The following is a 21908-nucleotide window of genomic DNA, read 5'->3' on the forward strand; positions in this document are numbered from 1 at the left end:
AGTTCCATCCTTTTGGAGAATTGGATTAGCTTTCACCTTCCTTTGTCTGTGCCCCTTCTGTCACCTTGAGCTCCCCTGGCCCACAGAATAGGGAGCTAGTCTTTGGATCCCAGGGGAAATTTCACCTCCACCATGGGATTTCTCGTTCCTGTGCTTGCCAACCCTACTTTCCACTGTACCCCCTGGCAACCCCTTCCCAGGAGTTACTGGATTTTAGCCATCTCTATATACTGCATGGAATTTAGCAGAAGAATTTTGCATTAAAGAGGACTTTCCTTGTTGTGTCAAACAGAATCCAAGTGGTGCTGCTTGGCTTCTGGCGTTGCTCTGTACTTCTCTATGGAGGCTCTGCTTCCCAGGCAAACTCCATTTGAGCTGACTTCAGGAGAAAGGGCGATCCCAGCTCACTTCTTACTTGTTTTATTGAATTAGACAAAGCAGACTTGGGAAAAGACTGCCACAGTTGAATAACGGAGGAAGGAAATGAACCAATTCCTGCTTTGGGGAAGTATATAGCAGCTGTGCACCCAGCTGCAGAGGTGAAAACCTGTGGGGGGGTGTGGGGAACCTGAGGAACTGTGTGCACTGAAACTGCCGTGAATATTCCCAAGAGAGATGGGAGACTGTCTCACCACCACAGTTATTTGCATGATCTCTTCCTAAATGAAACTTCAAGACCCCGACTGCTTTAGGGGAGGGGTTGCTTCAGGGAATATTCTATGCAGAAAATCAATGGCTTCTTGAATGATTAGAAGGCAATCCCAAACGAGTGAGTGGAGACCACGGCTTCTCCAGGAATGGAAGCCTTCCTTTTCTATTGTAAGAGTTTACTTTCTAGAAATTACCCGCCCTCCACCTCAATAAGATTTCCATCGTCACTGAAAGAAATATTCATCATTTTCCAAATGAGAAGTCGTTTACTATTTGTTTACTTTATTCTCTCAGTTGAAGACAGCTCTTTAATAAAATATATGGAATATTGTCAAACGAGGAATAAAATGAGGTTGTCCCTAGCTCAGAAGACAGAACTGAAGTAACAATTGATTTAAGTAGGCAAACAGGGTGTGTCAATGGGGTTTCCTGAAGCCTTGTAAAATATAATGTGTAGAAAGCAATTCTACCTAGCCTGTTTTTACAATTGTGGGAGTTATACAATTGCTGCATAAATATTCATTGAGATTCTTTCGTGAAACCAGATACAAATGAAACAAGGCAAGTCAAATATCAGATGGATGTTCTAAGGAGGACAAGGAGTCAGCCCCCCCTTGTGGGCATCACTGCACATCCCAGATCTCGCAGAGGAGAGGGGTGAACTTGTGGTCATTCACCCTCCAAGACATCAGCATCTCAGCGTGGTGATGGTTGAATGTCCGAAGTTCCGTCAGGCGGCCCAGGAGACAGGCAAAATGCTGAGGGTTCTCAGGCTGATAAATCTTGCACAGTTTTTGTAGAACATCCAGCAGAGGTTCCTGAAGCTTTTCCACTGCCTCTCTATCCTTTATGTATTGTCTATCTATTTGAGGGTTTGAAACAAAATAGCAAGATAAAAGAAAGTGAAAAACATTAATTTGGAGTAATTATGGCAATGCTTAAGCTTTTTTAAAATGTGTATTTATAAATGTTGCACCCTTAAATTTACAAAGTTTTCAGTGTGATGAAGTTACTTGCATGCACACACGTGCAATATAATACAAACATGTATACATACACTCATATACAATGGACTTAAATGTAGACCACGCTATGGAGCATCAAATGCTCCCAGGGGTTTCCCTGGATCCCTTCCCAATCAAAGCCCTTGAAGGAACCCCCACAAGTGTGAGCCTGCTGTCTCAGGGGAACATCCCCAGCCTTCCTGAGCCACAGGACAGCCACACGCATAACTCCAGGAGGCTCTGCCAGAAAGCTTATTTTTTCTCAATCACAATTTTTAATGCCCAGAGAATAGCAACTAGCACCTGCCTATTTATCACTTATAAAAAGGCTAGCACAATATGTTCTACAAACTACGAACACAATATCAATTGCACCCAAATCATTACAGCCAAGTTTGAAAATGCGTTTTATGCAGAAAGATATTCATTTCTGCAATTGGAAGCATACAACTGTACAAAGAAGATTAAGTATGTCTCTGTAGAGTCATACAGTGGAACGTAATGCCTACTTTTTGACAAAAGCCTACTAAAGGGTTTTCTAAAGGACAGAATGATCCTTGCTATATTATAACGATAATTTTTTTTTTGCTATCCCTGCTCAAGCATCAGTCTCTCAGAAGAGCCATGCTCTTCTCCTTCTACCTCATTCCACATATTCTCATTCATATATATATTTTTTTGAGATGAATTCTCACTGGACAGCCCAGGTTGAGCTCAAACTTGTACTCCTCCTCCATCAGCCTCAGGTGCAGAAATTACAGGCATGGGACACTGTGTCTGTCTATTATTATTATTACTACATATTTTGTAGGAAATTTGTTTTCTTCCTCACTTTTCTAAAACAATAGCCTCATAGAAGCACTATCCAAAGTACTCCTAACTTCTAGAGCCATATTTGTTATGTAGGAGGTAATGGGAAGTTACTGAAACTATGAGGGTAATATTGTTTGAAATAATAATTGAAATGTGTATTAAAATGTTAACAATCCATGTAAGTGGGAGAATTGTGGAGCATTTTGCTTTCTCTGAGTTTTTTATGTTTTCTTTAATGCACATCCATATGCCCACACTGAGAAAGAAGCAAACAGTATAAAACTCCAAATGTAACAGTCAAGTTACCTGGAGAGAGGATGACGATTGCCGTGAGCAGTGCGTACTCCTCCTGGGTCATTTTCAAGTCCCCAACGCTTTTGTAAAAACTGAACATCGGGGTTATATATTCGTCAGAGATGCCTGCGTAAGAAAGTTGAAGAACGAGAGGTTTTTCATTTTAGTTATTACTGTGGTGAGTGTGTGTGTGTGTGTGTGTGTGTGTGTGTGTGTGTGTGTATCCATGCTGAGGTCAGGGTACACCCTTGTGGAGGTGGTCCTCTCCTTCACATGGATTCTAGTGATCAAACACATGTTATCAGGCTGGTGTAGCAGGCATCTTTACCCTCTGAGCCATCTAACCAGTCCAATAAAAGTTTTGATTGACTGCAAACTGTAAGGCAGGAAACATGTGCCCATTGACATTTGCTTCCATGCGTGCACATTCATTTAGTTATATTTACATCTCAGCCAAAGGCAATGTGTTGTAAAGATCAATAAGCAAAATCTTCAGAGGACAGCCTCATGTCTGATGCATTTGTCTGTGAATTCAGTACTGTCTTTGTTTAGCCACCAATGTGTAACAACAGATGATAATGTTCTTGGGTTAGAAAAATTCCCATAATTGTACTATTTTCTGGGTGGGGCCTGTTACTTTAAACAATATCAATAGATAAACTCAAGATGGAGAGCAACTGAAACAAAGGGCAGAGCATAGCTGTTCTTTGGTTCAGAAGTAGAGGCAATTGCACTGAATACAATTAGGGACGGGTTTGGATCTACCTGAAGCACCATTGCCTACCATGCATTTAGCAGTATGGAGCCACGTTTTTCAAACTCAGTACGTTAAATATGAAAGATGCCAGGTAAGCATAAAACCTCTCCAATTTCTCCAACCCCCTTCTGATGTCTCCATTTCCAGAGGTGGATATTCTTGCCATCCAGTTGTCCAGGCTGACCGCTGACATTCTGGTGTGTGGTCCCTACAGTCTTCAATGCTTCTCCTCATTCCATGTCGCCTTGCCTCTTTACAGCTCTTGGCGCTGAGTTAGTTTCAACCGCCACCTAGAATAGCAAATGCTTCCTGACTCATCTTCCTGTCTTGTTTGTTCCTCTTTAGTCCATTCTCTATCCAGATAACAGAATAACCTCCATGAACTTCACGTCGAATGCTTTCTTCTCACTCGTTTCACGCCTTCAAATCCTTTCTATGGCTTTTGCCGAATGTGCACTTCCCTTTGAAATGGGGCCTTCTGCCTGTCCTCTCGACTAAGACTGTGACAGTGTACACTGGGTCCTCAGCGTGTACTACACTCTGTGATAGGTACTTCTTGGCCACTCCTTTAAAGCTCAGTGCGTCAAATATCAAAGACTCCAGGTAAAAACCAAACCATCACACCTGCTCCAAATCCTCCAAACCCACTCATCCCCTGCTGTTTCTTCATTAAGTTTTCTAAAACCCCTAGCTCAATGATTCTCAGCCTTCCTAACACTGTGACCCTTTAATATAGTTTCTCATGTTATTTTGACCCCCAACCATAGAATTATTTCATTGCTACTTTATCACTGTAATTTTGCTAATATTATGAACCTTAATGTAAATATTTGATATACAGGATATCTGATATGTGAGAGGCAATGCCATGACTCAAACCACAGTTGGCAGTCTTTGACTTGGTTTCTCTTGTTATTTTTGTTTTTTTTTTTTTTTTTAAATTGCAGTTCTCCTTCCTTCAGCAATTCAGTTTTCCCAGCATCTGTACAAACATGGCTGACTCTGCTTGGAATACCTTCATTCTCTTTTAACTTTATTCTTGTTTATAATTTAAGACTTCTTGTGTTTTTTTTTTAACTTACTCAAAAAATATTAGTTTGGAGCTGGCTACACACCTGGTTTCATTCTGGAGGAGTATTGGCCAAGGAATCAAGGAAATGGGAGAGGCTTGCTCATGAATGGAGATGAGGATGAGTGTCCTAGGATGGGTCCATATGAGAATCTACTGCTTTCTTCCTTCCCACACCAAATTCAGCCACAGAACCCTGGCTGAACCACATCAGAATATGGCTGGATTCTCGATGCCCAAGAGTAAAGCCATCAGGTACACTTTATAATCACTCAATTTGTCGGTAGCCGAATCCTCATGTTTAAAAGAGTTTCAAGTCTCTTCCAAACTGAGCCCTTGGCCTTTCCCAGAAATTCAACACATCATGCTCTTCTCCTCCTCCCTCGATTCCTGCACCTTTGATTGTGCACTTGACCCCAGTGAGTCTCTCGACAGCTAAGGCTTTGTTTAACAAGTGGGAGATTACATCATATGGAAGAGTGCCCTTTATCCAGCTACCACAGAACTGAGTTGAGTACAGTACCCATGACCAAACTAGATCCAACTTAAAAGGACTGCAGCAGGAGCCTGGGAACACGGTTCACTGCTTCCAACACTGGGGGTTAGAGCTTGTGAGCCGACTCTTGGCTTTGAAATCTGATTCCCTGATAATGGTCTTGAGCACATCAACACTTGTGAAGCCACAGTTTTCTCATCCATGAAATGTGCATTGTATAATGATAGTATCATGTAAGATAACACAGAGTATTTACTGCATGCTTGCCTTGCAGTGAGCCCTCAATGGTGGGCCAGGCTGAGGGAGTAAGATAGCAAGTGCAAGAGCTGCCTCAGCTACAGAGCAAGGCCAGGGACAGCTGGGCAGCCAGTGGGAGCTGAAAGCTACTACGGAGATCCACAGTGGTCAAAGTGCAGAGAGAAAGCGACTGTGAGCCCGGTCGTGGGCGGTCCATCTGTAGCATTACCTCTACACCTATGGCTCGGGGGGGGGGGGGTTTACAAGAGCCAGAGGACCAGAAGGTCAGCTATATGACAGAGTCTTCCTGACATGACAGGGTGCTACACCCATGACATCAGTGGACATGCCAACATGGATGTGCACAATTTCACAAGATAAAGAGTTTCGGGTAATCGATGACTGGTAAGAGAGGGAGAGTCCATTTTCTCCAGGGATGCTCCCCTGACAGGCTGTCCAATCCCAAGTGGTCTGCCCTAAACCTATACCTATAGGAGCAATACTAAAGCAGGTATTAAAGAAGATGTTTTCAATTCAAGAGGGGGCCCTGAAGGAGTTAGAGGAGTCAGGGGTAAACGCAGGACTCGTGTATGAAATTCTCAAAAGATTAAATAAATGAAAATTAATTTCAAGGAAGTAAAAACAGAGCTCGGGAAAAGCACCTCCCTAGCTAGTGGTAGGCTCTGGGTTTAATCTTCAGTACTACAGAAATAAATATTCAATATTCAATATGAATAAACATTCAAAGATTATTTACCACCGTTAAGCCAATGAACAGCATTAACAAATTAATGTGTCATAATCTCAGGCCATTTTAGTCTAGATTAAATTTGCATCATTCTGCCTTTACAAAGCTATATTGTTTTCTTAATTTCATGTGTGTTGGAGGCTGTGCCACTGTGCCCATGGGAAGATCAGGAAACAACACTTGGGAGTCAATTTTTTCCACCACGTGTGTCCTAATTTTCAAACTCAGGCCATCAGGCTTGACAACAAGAGCCTTTTCATCTGCTGAGCCATCTTGCCAGGCCAATATTGTGTGTGCACATGCATATATGTGTTTTAAAACGTCTCTTAGTTCTTCTCTTTTGGCACAGGGCCTCTCTACACAGCCCTAGCTGTCCTGGAGCCCATTGTAAACCAGGCTGGCCTCTACCATCCAGGTGTGGGGATTAAAGGCCTATCATTTTACTTTCTACTGGAAATGAATACAACCTATCTCATCAGTGACTTCCCTCAGAATTTTTCTAGACATCAGAGTAAAACAAAAATTTGTAACTTTTTTTTTAACTAAAGATTTTCTTTGTATCTTCAGAAATTAGCAGTCTTGGCTGTAAGTGGAGGAACCCGCCTCTAATCCTAACGTTTGGGAGAATGAGGTAGGGGGATGTGGAAGGCCAGCCCAAGGCACATAGCAAGACCCCGTCTAAAATCAAGAAAGGCTGTCTTCACGCCGCTCCCATATTCGAGAAAGATCACCTAAACTGCATGGCTGGGCCACAACTTTGCTTTGTTTTGTTTTTATCCTTTTAAAAAAGAACCTCAGTAAATTATTGAAGGTTTTTAATTTTTCTAACAGACTTATGTGAAACAATTTTTATTGAAATGTCTTAAAAAATACATTTGAAGGGCTGGAGAGATGGCTCAGTGGTTAAGAGCGCTGTCTGCTCTTCCAGAGGACCCTGGTTCAATTCCCAGGACCCACATGGCAGCTCACAAGTGTCTGTGACTCCACTTTCTGGGGATCTGACACCCTCATGCAGACATATATGCAAGCAAAGAACCAATGCACATAAAAATAGAAGAATCAAAATACATTTGAATTAATTTTTTTTTTAGGGGAGTAGTTCAAGACAGGGTCTCTCTGTATAGCCTTGGCTGTCTATAGACCAAGCTGGCTTTGAACTCACAGAGATTCACCTGCCTCTGCCTTTCTACTTCTTTCACCTATGCTTCCGGTGTCAACATACAAACACACACACACACACACGTGTGTGTGTGTGTGTGTGTATATATATATATATTTAAATAGACTAAAGATCATGCAAAGAAATGTCACAGAAAGACACGTCATATATTTGTGTATTTGTTAGAGAATTACTCTTTCAATTTGCTGCTAATCACACATGCTTTTGTTCATTTTGAATGCTTCAGCTTTGTGAATGAGCCATTTCGCTTTTATTGTTTTGAATCACTGACTTTTTGAGAGTGGCTGACTTGTCCCAGGAAGTCTCTTTTGAGAGTGCTGATCTGTGAGCAGATGTCTCCTGAAGCGTTTGTGACTTGTTTCCTTGGAGCAGGTAACTAGAGGGCGAACAGCTAGTGTGTGGAGCAGAATGAACCCTTGGTTGTGAAGTAATGAAAGTCATTCTCACACACATTTGTTTACGTGTGCACGTACATACACACTCATGTGGAAATGGAGCACAACCTCATGGTAGGTTCCTTCTCTCCGTCATGCAGATCCCTGGGACCCAACTCTGATGATCAGGCTTTTTGGCAAGCACCTTTATCTGCTAAGCCATCCCACTGGCCTTGGGTCGTAACTTTAATGCCATGGGATTTAGAGATACTGCTCAAACAAACTTATCTTAAGATGTTTAATATTTAGAATTCATATTTGATTGACAAATTGCCTAGTTTGTTCACCCTTCTAAATCCTCAACCTCCAATGATGTTGCTTCCACTAACTAATGTTGATGAAGTTTGGGGAAAAAATAAGTTAAAATCCTTACTATGATTGTTTTACTTTGTACATGTTAATGTATAAGTAATATGTAAGTTTTAGAAATTAATTTTTCTACAAGACATATCAAGTCTTGTAGGAATCAAGTCGTTTCTAGGAATCAGAGTCAGCCCTATTACTAAGGATAGTAGCATAAACAACAAGAGTTGTTTCAAGTATTTGGGAACCAATACTTTCCCCCCAAAAAGCGTAAGAACAACACCATCCTGAAGGCGGCAGCCCTTCCCCATTTTCCAGCCTCCCTCTTCCTAGAAATTTCCTTGATTGAATTTGTTTTTTCACTCTTAAGACCTAATGTCTCAGTGTTGACCACAAGAGGGCAATATCTTCTCTCTCTTTCTTTCTCTCTTTCTCAATCTCCTCACTTATTTATTCACTTTACAGCCCACTTCCTCCTCTTCTCTGGGTTGCACACTCCCCTCCCACCCTCTTTCCTCATTCCCTGATCCCCTTCTCCTCAGAAAAGGGGAGACACCCAACACCAACAACAATTAGGAGGCTGCTAGTTTCTAACTCAACCACAGACACTGTCTGAAAAAATTTGAGTTGTAAAAAGAAAAATAGCTTATTTCTGCACCTGTTTCTTGTTTTCCGTGTGTGTGTGTGTGTGTGTGTGTGTGTGTGTGTGTGTGTGTGTAGGTGGTGGTGGTGGTGTGGACTGTGACTGATGAACTGGTTCTTCAAGGATCAGAAATACTGAAAGAATAACCCATAGCAAAAGCATTACCGTGCTTTGCTGCTCTGTTTCATGTTCTGAGGTGCTAAACAAGTGTTCTACCAACGTGTGTTTTAAAATGGATCACTTCTCTCCTGATCGACTTTCTAGTATTAATCAGGAAAGAAACGGGCAGTTCTTTGGGTGCAGGAATCTGTATCATATGGAAGGATGCGTGTCAGTGTAAGCCGCGTTTTCCAGTACTCTTGCTGCCTCTTAGGATTTATTGTTGGTGATCTCAAGACAGACTGGATATCTTGTTTAAAGTGATGCTATTTGCTCAAAACTGTGTGATTTGACTTTCTCCTAGAATGATGCCATCCCAATAGCATAGAGATTAGATCTACACCTGAGCGTAGTATCCAAGCCTACGAAGCCTTCAGCTTTCTTTTCTAAGTTTTCCCTGGCCTGGTGTTTTCCCACAGAATAAATGGCAACCCTTGCAGCATTCTGAAGTTTGGTTTGTTCCAGCCCAAGATCCAGCCTCAGCTGGTCTTGTTCCCGTAACAAAGGCGGCAGCATCTTCAGGTTCTGCACAGTTCTGGCCACCGACATTAAAGGGACGCTCTCCCTTTCAGCTGTGACCGTTGCTTTGATTGGAGACAGGGCTTATAGGCACTACCCGTTAACTAGAAGAACTTGCCTGAGGGTAAAGCCAAAGCACAGAGAGAAGACCAAGAAGCGAGCAGCTGTGCTTCCCAGCCTGTTCTGAGCCCACATACAGCGTCTGCTGCTGCCTCCACTGCTTTTCATTTTCAGCTAACATTTTCTTACTTTCAAAAAATGTTACCCGAGCCAGGTGGTGGTTGCACACACATTTAATCCCAGCCCTTGGGAGGCAGGTGGATCGATGTGAGTCCCAGGCCAGCCGGGTCTACAAAGTGAGTCCAGGACAGCCAAGGCTACACAGAGAAATCCTGTCTCCAAAAACCAAGAGAGAGAGACAGAGACAGAGAGACAGAGACAGAGACAGAATGTTACTAGAGATGATCCTCAGGGCTTTGGTACATGGCTGACAGGAATTCTACCACTGATGTACCTCACAAACACACACACGTGTGTGCAAACACGCACGTGTGTGCACAAGTAAGCACACATGCATAGGTGTAGGTCAGAGGTTAACACTGCAGCTCACTGATTTCCTGGCCAACCGGCTCCAGGGACCCTGCCTCTGCCTCCCCAGAACTGGAATCCCAGGCGTATGCACCCAGCGTTTAACACGGATGCTCAGCTCAGGCCTTTATGCTCACTGACAGCTCTCTCTACAGCCCCCACTCCTCATTTTCTTCCCTTTTAGGGCCACATTCAGCTGGGTCTCCTGTTACTGTCATCCAGGATCACTCTGATGGTGTCTCTAACAAATGACATATACAGCTGGCTTCAGGGTTTCTCCCTGACACATAAGGCAGGGCCCATGTTAAGATGAGGCCCTGCACTCCTGTTCAAATGCTTCTTTTCTGTGATGCTTTCCCCACCACAGTGCCATAGAGTCCACTGCTTTCTTCTCCTTATTCATTGCTATCAGCCCTATCCAAGTCCCAGCTCTCCTTCTCACCACGGTATGAAAACTGTTCTCAAATGGATGAGAGAAGAGACAGTGGCTGCGTCTCCATTCAGCCTTGTCCGGGAAGGCTGCTCCACAGGTGTCCTTTATTCATCTCTGAAATGTATCTCTAATAATTAGCAGCTTGGTGGAGACACAGACACCCATAAATTTTTGTTCAGTTAGACAGTGTTGTGTTTTTCTGGTTCCTTGTGACAAAGGCAACATAGCTATAAAATATAATAAAGGTGAGAGATGTCATCGATTCAATGGAAGGGCCAGCGAGATGGCTCACCTGTTGCACAGCCGACAACCTGAGTTCAAGTCCTGGAACCCACCTCAAGGTGGAAGGAGAGAATCACCTCCACAAAATTGTCGTGCATGCACCGTGGCATGTGCAGACACAATCATAACATGCACATATAATAATAAAATACACATTTGTGAAGTGACTATGAAAGCATTATCGTCATAGTAAGATGTGTTCCAAGTGCTTAATTCATGCCAAGTGACTCATTTGTGCCTCAACTACTGACTTTAATTTTTAAAAGCATCAATTGGTTTAACAATTTAAAAATGGTTACTTTAAAATATCAATAAACAATATGCTTCACAGTCGTCCTTTGCAGTAGCAAGTGTTCATTTGGTCATATTGGGTCTTCCTGGTGGTTAGGATTCACCAGGCTTTGGACTGCCTGGTTTCTGACTGAACTCAACAAATTCTGTACATGAGTGCCTAGCTAGTAGGCACTGGGCATCACAATAGTGCCAGGCCAGAGGGCCTCAAGCAATTCACAGATCAATGGCATAAGCAGACACAAAGATAAACACATAATGCCCCAAGGCTGAGCGAGTTCAAGGTCTCAGAGGAACAACAGGTCTGCCCAGAGGTACTAACAAGATTGGCTCTTAAAATATTCCTAAGTTTTTCTTCATGTGAAGAAAATTTCTTTCTATTAGCCAGCCTCAAACTGTCTGTGTTGAAATTAACACACGATGACTTAAGTAAAATTAGAGGTAATAAGAATGTAAGCTGACTTAGTGAAGCATTTGCCTTTCTTATAAACACTTAGAGATTTGCATTTTCAGTCCTTTGAAAGCCAATACTTGAACTCATCATTGTTTGCCTGTTTCTCTAGGAAACATAGTTACACTGTTTTCACCGTGTGCGTGTTTCAAAGGAAAAAAAGAGGCCTCGTGCGCTTTCTTACATACAGTATCATCTAGTGGGGCACTACAGCTAGCTACAACTTCATCACCCTTACTAGGGATCCCTTGTTTCTCTGACCTTGCTATCTGTAATCTTTTACAGAGAAGCAACTTGACATTGCTAGCTACTGCTTACATTTATTTCCTGGCTGGAGGGCAAGGATGCGTTTTACTGGGTTTTATCCTGACTGGCCAAAAACCCGGTAGCTGTTAGGCCTTGGAAAATGACAGGAGCAATCCACAGAAAGAGCACTGCACTTCCAGAACGCTGCACTGTTCTCCTAGGTGTCTGCTGATGCACTGAGCAGCCTTGACACACAGGAACAAGATTCCCACCTTTAAAGGCCACTCAGACTGCTTACAAGATGATATGAGAAAGAAAAATAACATTCAAAAGTTTTAACTTACGTCTATTGTGGGAATAAAAAAAAGACTCCCCCATCCCAAAGCCCTGTAAATTACAAGATTTACTTAACTTTGAAACAAAACAAGCCTTTTGATTTTATGAGATTATTACCCAGTGCCTTACTGTTGAACTGTACATTCACTAGAGTTAGCAAGCCCACCTCAGTCCTTCTCATGTTCTATAGTATTATATGATTATTTTTATTTTTACTAAAATGTTCAGCTTAGAAGTCTAGTTTGCATTATAATAGGACATTAAGAATAAACCCATTAATGCAATCAAATTGTATAAAACAACTCCAGCACAGACCATGTCAGCTTCTGTGAGCATAAACAAACACAGTTGCTCCCTTTAACTGACAATACCTCAGGAGATCGTATCTTTGTGTATATAATTTGGGTATAATAATAAAAAAGAAAAGTGTGAATTCATACAACAAGGAAATTAATTTTTACATTGTATTCTTACAGACTTCCATAGGCATCAACACGGCAACTTTGAAAGGTTGTGTTATTCTATAAATAACATGTAATAGAAATAAGAATTGCTACATTAGCATGGGAATAAAAAGTTATTCTTAAAGGTCATTTTGCAGGATCAGGTTTTGATTAGATGTGTGGATGAGACAATGTTCTGAGACTCTCCTGGGAGCAGGAAACTCATAAATATTAATAAATGGAAAAAACGCCATTATAGATAATAAACTAGGAAGCAGTATGTGAGTTCGGGTTGTTTCCAGTGTCACAATATGGGGCTGGTATTTGGAGACAGTTTCTTATTACAAACTAGAGGCATGCATATTTATTGACATAGATTATATTCTGAAAAACTTTATCACTGAACTTTCATGAAACTTGAAAAATCACAGCTCTGAAACTTAACAACATTATAAGTAAAGGCTTTGTTTTGTTTTTTTAGGACTCTGACATATATTTAATGTGAAAGAACCTCATCCTCTCTTACTTAGATATTCCATTGTGTCTACAGTTATGTCTCCTTGCTTCTGCTTAGCCCCTTCAACTCGGCATTTCCATTGCAGCCAGAAGGATCCTCCTATGGTTTTGCCATGTCCTTGCATCTGCTGTGACTGAATTACTACAGCCTTAGACTCTCCTTGCTTGATACGTTCCTAACCAACCTTCATCACCTTCTGAGCCTATTGATTCAGTCTCACAGGAATGTGAGCACTCTTCTGTGCTCCAGTTTGCACAACTCTCCTTACTTTTGCTCTGCCGCCTTCTCTATTTGTCTGCAGTTCCCAAAGGCCAGGCACTCTGCTGTTCATACCTTCAATAACTGTACAGTTCCAGGTGCAGGGCAGCATTCAACATGTATCTATTCAGAGCCAACTGAATAACTGCATAGAAAGACCTCTGCATGAGGCCACACCACTCTACATTTCCACATTTGTTGCAGGCAGCATCACACATCTGACACTGTTAAATGGCGCCAGGGCACAGTATCCTTCTATAGCAGAGTTTCTCAGTCTTGGCATGGCAACATCTTGAGGTCCATAAATCGTTTGCTAGATATGAAGGGGGCCTGGCCTCTACCCATCAGGTGCTAGTACTGTCCCCTCCCCGCAATGTGGCAGACAAAAATGCCTCCAGATGCTGCCAACGTCCAAAGGAGGAAGTGGATCTGCCACTGCTGGGACCACTGTGCCTCAGTGCACAATCAGCACTTTCAGCTGAGCTCACTCTATGCTTTCAAGATCCGTCCTGGCAGGCAAAGCCATTGGTTAATAATAAAGAAGGGGTGTTGGGAGTTTGAAGAAGCACAGGTGATCGGTTTCACATATGATTCTGAGTGCCTGGGGAAGAGTGATAATTTGGGAGTTCTCAGATGTGCTTGAAATGTGAGGTCAGCACTATAAGGTGAGCCAACCGTGCTCTCTTAGTTTTCAGGTTTAAGCAAGAGTTGAGTTGTACTCTGAAGGGTAAGTGATCTTAGTGGAGGAAAAAGCCGCCCGTAGCTGGATGCTTGCTTAGCATACACAAAGGCCCCGGACTTGACACCCAGCATGGCAAAATTCGTGCATGATGGCTCATGGCTGAAATCCTAGGACTCAGAAGTAGAGGCAGGGGGATAAAGAGTTCAAGACCATCTTCTTCCATACAGTGAGTTCAAGGTGAGCCTGGGATACATGAGAACCTGCCTCAAAGCCACTTTCCCAAAATAAGCAAGGAGTTGAGTATGTCCAACAAACATTCCAAGAAAGGATCATATTGATGGAGCAGAAACCGGAAGCTAAGTGCTGAGGGAAAAGAGGTCAGGTAAAAAGTAGCACAGTTGTGTTAGGATAGCAGAAAGCTTGGTGGGTAAAGGGCTTGCCATGCAAGCCTAACCACTTGAGTTTGGACCCCTCAACCCACCAGACACAGTAGCACAAGCCAGGTTAATCTCACTACACCTTTACTGAGAGGTGGGAGTCAGAGGTGGGAGAGTTGCTGAAAGCTTGTAGAGTGACTAAGTCTGGTTTGGCAGTGAATAAGAGAGACCCTGTCTCAAAATAGGCTGAAAGGCAAGGACCAACATTTGAGACTGCCACTGCCCTCTGACCTCCACAGGTCCACCATGACCTCCACAGGTCCACCATGACCTCCACAGGTCCACCATGACACATGTTCCCGCTCTCACATGCACAGGCATATACACACACAGAGGAAAGAAGTAGCTCAGCCAGTGGATGGAGGATAGGGAGATGACAACTTAATGGATGAAGCTCCTTAAAAGAAAGAGTCGCTGGAGTCAGAGTTGAAGAAATGGGTGAGGAGAGTTAGATGGTTGTCTTCTATCATGGCTTGTCAAAAAACTATGCACTGCAGCTTTTAGAGATGTTTCGTTATTAACAGGATCTGTGTTTGGATATATATATATATGTATGTGTGTATGTACATTTATATGTACACATACATACACATATGTAATGATGCACGTTGGGAGCCATGAAGATGCCCTACTCAGATCTTCCTTTACCAGAGCACCGTGGTCTCTGAGCTGCCCCCTGTGAATGTTAAGGACACACTGATGTTGGTTACACTACAGCCACTGTTGGTTAACCCACAGCATGTTCCTGTGGGTCTGTTCAGTGGGCATCTCTGACCTCATCCCACTCATTGCCTAGCTTAGACCTCCTCAGCACTGTGCTCCAAGCCTTGCCCCAGTCAAGCCTTTCTCTCCCCTCCCACAGGCATCAGATCTACATGGTGGTAGAAGGGCTCTCTTTCACCAAACCTGCCTCCTCCCCTTTTATTTTTCAGAGAATTTTTCATCAATTAATCCTTTGAATACTTAATTCATCCTGGTATTATTTTTCTTGTTAGACGCAAAGCTTGCACAGCTAGAATAAAGCTAGTCTGTAGCAGCCAACAGTGTTGACTTTACATACCACAATTAATAGAGCCATGAACAGCTCATGCAGAAACGGCTTTTATAACATTGATAAGTTTCCTCTTAGAAATCCAGTAATGGGGGAAGGAGAGACAGAGAAAGAGACAAAAACGGAGAGAGAGGAAGAGAGAGAGAGAGACAAAGAGAGAACACTAATTCCCCTTCAGGTCTCACTCATCGAAACATTTTAACTTCTGTGGCAGAAAGCCCACTCCTCTTTGCTCTGAGGCACCTGAGTGAACTCTCAGCAACTCATCTTAGGGAGGAGAGGGTAGCACAGCAGGGCCTGCACCCACACCAGCTGTGCCCTCAACTTACCCTCAGATCCCAAAGAGATGCTGAATCCCTGACTAACCACTTCTAGGTCTGCACGAACAGCACCTTGCAGCTTCATTTTCTGGGAGGCAAAAGCCAGGAACGCTGATACCTGGGAAGGCCCATCAGAAAAGCAAGTGGCAGAGGAGACACCTGAGGCAAATCTCACCTCAGTTGTCCATTCCTCCCCTCATTAATTTTCCAGGTGTTTCTTAAGCAATTAAGTGTCTACCTCAAGAAGCATGTGCTGGGTTGTCCCCCCCCCCAAACATACACACACTGCCAACACACACATAATAAGTTAAACTGAATTGTGTAGTACGATTTCACTTTGTCTCTTAAGGGGCACTGTAAAATATTGATTTAAATGAACGGCTTCTAGCTGGGGATAGGTTATATAGCTCAGTAGAAGGCCAAATACCTATTACATGCAATTCGCTATGCAATTCCAATAATTGCACAATAGATAAAATGTAAAAGACATGGCTTCTGAGATCAGACTTTGACTTCCATTTCCTCTCGAGACATGAGCTGCTCCATCTCTGCTCTTTCATCTGTAAAGTGGGGGTGATAATAGAACTTACCTCAAAGGATGATTTTAGGCTTTACCTAAATTATTTATCTAAATTATTTAGAACAATGTCTGGAATCTGGCACATGATATATGAGTACTGATCATAATTGTTTCTTATTTTATTTTAAATAGGATGGATAATAGATTGATACTAGTCTTTCATACCTACAGGTTAGAAATAAATAAATCTTTTTTTTCTGAACTGGATACACCCAGTTCTGTTGTATTTTTTTGTTGTTGTTGTTGTTTATTTTGAAATAGGGTTTCTCTGTGTAGCTGTGGATGTCCTAGGCTCACTTTGTAGACCAGGCTGGCCTCAAACTCACAGAGATCTGTCTGCCTCTGCCTCCCAAGTGCTGGGATTAAAGGTATGTGCCACCATTGCCTGGCTGTTGTACTATTTTTAGTAAGATGAAATTTTTAATATTTCAAAAGTCTTCATTTTAGTTCACAGAAGAATATCTTGCTGTTACCAAAAGGAGTTTTGAGCCAAAATTCCAAACTCCCACCTACTTAACCTATACCTTTTACACTCATTCTTCATGCTAGGTACACGGTCAGGTAATGCTACCTGGCAGGGCAGAGCCCATCTTCATGGTATGTATGCCAAGTTTTCCTTGTATTAACAAACTCTTTAACTACATCACTTACCACACTTTCGGATTCTTTCTTCCAACAGATCTGCATGTCCAACGGGAAGTTTCTTATTGAAAATCTCTGCTGAACGGAGGAACATGGCTTCAACAGCGGACCCTTTGAGCAGAGCAATCTGATCTTCATGGTCCAATGTCTGAAACCCTAAGGTGATAATCAAACAAGATCAAGGACCTATGTTTGCCCAACAGTATTTCGCACTGTTCATATATGGTAATTACGATGACATTGCACATATACTAGAAGATTTTGTTATCGCATTGTCCACACTGATAAAGCATTTCCATCAACTGATCTTGTAGTTGTTTCATAGCAGGTATTCAAGTGGAGTCAACAGAACATCTACTGGGTCCCCCAATGAAAAGCTGACTTTCATCTTCACCGAGTCAAGTTTGCCGAAGAATTGCAGTGGAAACAGAGATGCCAGCTGCACAGCAAGCACAAAAATAACGGCAGAGATAGGCTGACTCGGATGAAGCAACCCTCAAGAACTGGATGTAGGCAGATTCTCCTTGAGCCATTATTCTGGTCACACCTGGCGTGCAGGGTCAACTCAGAAAATAAAAGCATCGAGTGCCAGAATATTGGGCTGACTCGGGAGGCTTAGTCAGAATGCAGAGCATGAGGGACATATCCCCAAGTCCATTAGTGCCATCTTGTGTCATCATTTCTGCACCATGCAGTGTGGGGAAACAGACAATACTGAGGAGGAACTATTAGCTTCAAAGAGCAGAGTCTTCATCCAGGCTTTTAACACACAGCCCCAGCAACTGCTCTGACTTCCTGCCCACCCCCGCTGCCGGCCTCTCTCCTCCTGTTAAACTGAGGCCTTTGTTCTACTGAGATCGGAAATCTGTTGCTCTACTCAGATCTGAGATCTAAAAGTGTGCTGTTGTCTCAAAGATGAATGCTTTTCCCTGGTATCCCCATTCCTGCCCCCTCACAGGCATCAGTTATCTGTTGCAAGTTTATCCTGTGTAAATCCCCAAGCTCTCACTAGAGCCCACATGCTTCCTGTCTGTCCTCAGGATGTGCCACCTGTCATGCATGATACAATAGATTCATGGCTGCTGTCTATGTTGGAATATAAGCTTATTAGAGCAGAGGCTGCCCAGTATGCTTGCTTTGGTAACCTCGGTGCCTGGTACATAATAGGTACCCAGTATTATTTGTTGGGCAGCAGAATGAATGAATGATTTAAAAAACTCACAAATTTTTGTTCATACTGACACATACACAGAGAGAGAAAGAGAGAGAGGGAAGGAGAGAGAAGAGAAAAGGAGGGAGGGAAGGGAGGAAAAGAGAGAGAGCCACCAGTGTCTAATAGCTTAGGATAGTGTTAAACATCAAGGAGCATTCAAAGAGAGTAACTGTGAGAATCACAGTCACTATCGGGGCTGAAGATTTGGCTCAGTTGGTAGAGTGATTGCCTAAATCTTCATAAAGCCTTGGGTCCCAACTCCTCCCCCAGAATTACATAAAAGTGGGTATTGTGACACATGCATCTGACTACTCGTTAGGTAGAAGTTCAAGGTCTTCTTCCATTACATCGCTTGTTTGGGGTCAGTGTGGCCTACATAGTTGTCTGAAAGACAAGTCACCATCCTGAGAACCTCTGAGTTCCTCTGCAGGCAGGACCATGCCTTCTTCTTACAAGGTCTCCAGCACCCTGGACAGTGTCAGGCAAAGGCCATTTTCTACAAACACCCTTTCAGTACTGGCGTTAAACTACCATTGCTGACATTTGTAGTGTTATTTCTATAATTATCATTAGGCGGAAATGATTGACAAAAGCCTTTTGTCTTTTATTTCCTTCTGTGTTTTAAGATTTTGCCCCTGCTTTATTTACTAAACACACTTTATTTACTCCTCCTCAGGAACTGGAAACAGGGAATAAAGAGGAATTAACATATTTCCATTGTTTTTGGAGAGCCACATCTTAGATGCATCTTGTCATCTATTATTTCGCAGATCAAAAGAAACTGACCATTTAAACTGAAAAATAGCTTCCCACAAATAATTTTTTAAATGTCATAGCTCTCTACCATTTTCATTTATTCTCCTCACAGAGTATATTGTATGATCTTGGTTTTTAATCAAGATTGATGTCACCTTAATTAGCATATAACAAATTAAGTTTCTCTTTCATTGTTAGTAAAAAAAAAAAAACAAGAGAATATTAATGTTTCAATGACAGCAGGAACTTTCCACATTTTATGAGTTTTATTAGGCTAATGTCTATCTGTGACACATTTAATAAAAGAATAGCATAATAGTGGCCAAAAGAAGGCAAATTAGCACATCTAATTAAAAACCTATGTCAGAAGCTATTATCTGTAATTTAGTAAGCCTTATGCTGCTACTGAAGGCATTTATTAACTCTACACTATGAAATTGTAAATGCACTAGTATTTTTAAATTTTTTTGAGACAAATTTTACTAGGTATCCCAGGCTAGCTTTGTTATTTTTTATTTTATTTTATTTTTTTACTGCAGCAATCTAGTAGAATTTTTGTGGTCACTCATGTATACTATCATATCATCTGTGAACAGTGATACTTTGACTTCTTTCTTTCCAATTTGTATCCCCTTGATCTCCTTTACTTGTCTTATTGCTCTAGTTAGGACTTCAAGCACTATGTTGAAGAGATAAGGAGAGAGTGGGCAGCCTTGCCTTGTCCCTGATTTCAGTGGGATTGATTTAAATTTCTCTCCATTGAGTTTGATGTTGGCTATAGGCTTGCTGTATATTGCTTTCACTATGTTTAGGTATATGCCTTGTATCCTTGATCTCTCCAAAACCTTAAACATGAACAGATGTTGAATTTTGTCAAATGCTTTTTCAGCATCTAAGGAGATGATCATGTGGTTTTTCTCCTTCAGTTTGTTTATATGGTGGATCACATTGATGGATTTTCGTATGTTGTACATCCCTGCATGCCTGCGATGGAACCTACTTGGTCATGGTGGATGATATATTTAATGCATTCTTTGATTTGGTTTGCAAGTATGTTATTGAGTGTTTTTGCGTCAATGTTCATAAGAGAGATTGGTCTCAAGTTCTCTTTGTTGAGTCTTTGTGGGGTTTAGGTATCAAGGTGACTGTGGCCTCATAGAATGAGGTTGGTGATGCTCCTTCTGTTTCTATTTTGTACAATAGTTTGAAGAGTATTGGTGTTAGCACTTCTTTGAAGGTCTGGTAGAATTCTGTGCTGAAACCATCTAGCCCTGGGCTTTTTTTGGATGGGAGACTTTTGATGACAGCTTCTATTTCCTTGGAGGATATAGGACTATTTAATTTATTTACCGGATCTTGATTCAACTTTGGTAAATGGAATCTATCAAGAAAATTGTCCATTTCATTTACATTTTCAAATTTTGTTGCATTTTGAAGTAGGATCTAATAATTCTTTAGATTTCCTCAATGTCTATTGTTATGTCCCCCTTTTCATTTCTGATTTTGCTGATATGGACAGTGTCCCTTTACCTTTTAGTTAGTATGGCTAAGGGTTTGTCTATTTTGTTGATTTTCTCAAAGCATCAGATCTTGATTTTGTTGGTTCTTTGAATTATTCTCTTTGTTTCTAATGTATTGATTTCCACCTAAGTTTATTTCCAACTGTCTACTCCCCTTGGGTGTGTCTGCTTCTTTTTTTTTTTCTAGTGCTTTCAGGTATGCCATTAAGTTGCTTGTATGAGATGCCTTGAATTTCTTTATGAAGGCACTTAGTGCTATGAACTTTCCTCTTTCCGCTTTCATTATGTCCCATAAGTTAGGGGAAGTTGTACCTTCATTTTCATTAAGTTCTAGGAAATCTTTAATTTCTTTCTTTATTTCCTCCCTGACCCAGTTGTCATTGAGTAGAGAGTTGTTCAGTTTCCATGTGTATATAGGCTTTTTGTTATTTCTGTTATTATTGAGGTCTAGTTTTTGGCCATGGTGGTTTGATATAATACAAGGGATTATTTCAATCTTCTTGTATCTGTTGAGGCTTGCTTTGTGCATGCCTATGTGGTCTATTTTGGAAACGGTTCCATGAGATGCTGAGAAGAAAATATATACTCTTTTGTCTTTGGGTGAAAGGTTCTGTAGATGTCTATTAGGTCCATTTGATTTAAGACTTTACTGAAGTAATCTAAATGACTTCTTAGATAGCACTGATGACACAGATCCACCAGTGATGCAGGCTGGGAAATGTGGTGTGCTGCTCCAGTTTGTATACTGGAGACGTGCATCTGCTGAGCACATCAGGTCACACCCTTCTCCTTTACCTTATGCAAACTACCATGCATTAACTCCTACAGATGTTTGAATCCATCATCCACTTTCCTTCCTTTTCTCTTCTACTCTTACTGCTTTCTTTTGAGCCTTCTTACCTAGACTTGAGCAGTGACATAGTAACTGATCCCCCTGCCTCCTGTCTCTTTCCACTCAAGTCCACCTCACATAAACCTGATGAGACCATGTATCTGCTACAAAACTTTTATCATTTTCTAAAACCTCTTTACTATCCAGGAGGCCATGGCTACCTTCCTTATCATCTAATGCCAATTTGCCTTTCTACCTATCAAAGAGCATGGCAAAGATATTATTCTATAGCCACAATGAATTTTGTCTCCCATCCTGTATGTGTGTGTGTGTGTGTGTGTGTGTGTGTGTGTGTGTGTGTGTGTAGGGTGGCATATATATTCATGTGTGTATTTTTAACTGTGTGTGTATGCATGTGAGTGTGGCTTTGTGAATATCAGAAGTCAACGCTGAGTTTTCTTCTTCATACACTCTCGATTTTTCTTTTTGAGACAAACTCACTGACTCTGGACCTCAGTGAATCAGCTAGCCTGCCTGGCTAGTCCTGGGGATCTTCCTGTCTTTATCTCCCCAGTGCTGGGATTAAAGGGGCATGACATCATTCCTGGCTGCTTACATGGGTAGTGGAGATCCAAAATCAGGTCCCTGTACTTTGCCTCTGCAGGTACATGCACATACACACACACACACACACACACACACACACACACACACACACACACA

The 21908-nt window shown here is 41.9% G+C and overlaps 1 protein-coding gene across 4 annotated transcripts in view; it reads right to left on the minus strand.

The window, feature by feature from the left end:
* Positions 1 to 913: 913 nt before the first annotated feature.
* Nr1h4 (nuclear receptor subfamily 1 group H member 4) overlaps positions 914 to 21908 on the minus strand; it is a 61245-nt gene continuing 40250 nt past the window's right edge. For all 4 annotated transcript variants that reach the window (XM_055627821.1, XM_055627820.1, XM_055627819.1 and 1 more), the window contains 3 exons: positions 16874 to 17020; positions 2775 to 2888; positions 914 to 1513 (listed from right to left, as the gene is read on the minus strand). In XM_055627821.1, coding sequence (XP_055483796.1) covers positions 1275 to 1513; positions 2775 to 2888; positions 16874 to 17020 — 500 coding nt within the window. In that variant the 3' untranslated portion in view covers positions 914 to 1274. The remainder of the gene's footprint in view (positions 1514 to 2774; positions 2889 to 16873; positions 17021 to 21908) is intronic.

This window comes from Psammomys obesus, unplaced genomic scaffold, assembly GCF_907164565.1.
Source record: "Psammomys obesus unplaced genomic scaffold, mPsaObe1.curated_primary_1811, whole genome shotgun sequence".
Lineage (NCBI taxonomy): Eukaryota > Metazoa > Chordata > Mammalia > Rodentia > Muridae > Psammomys > Psammomys obesus.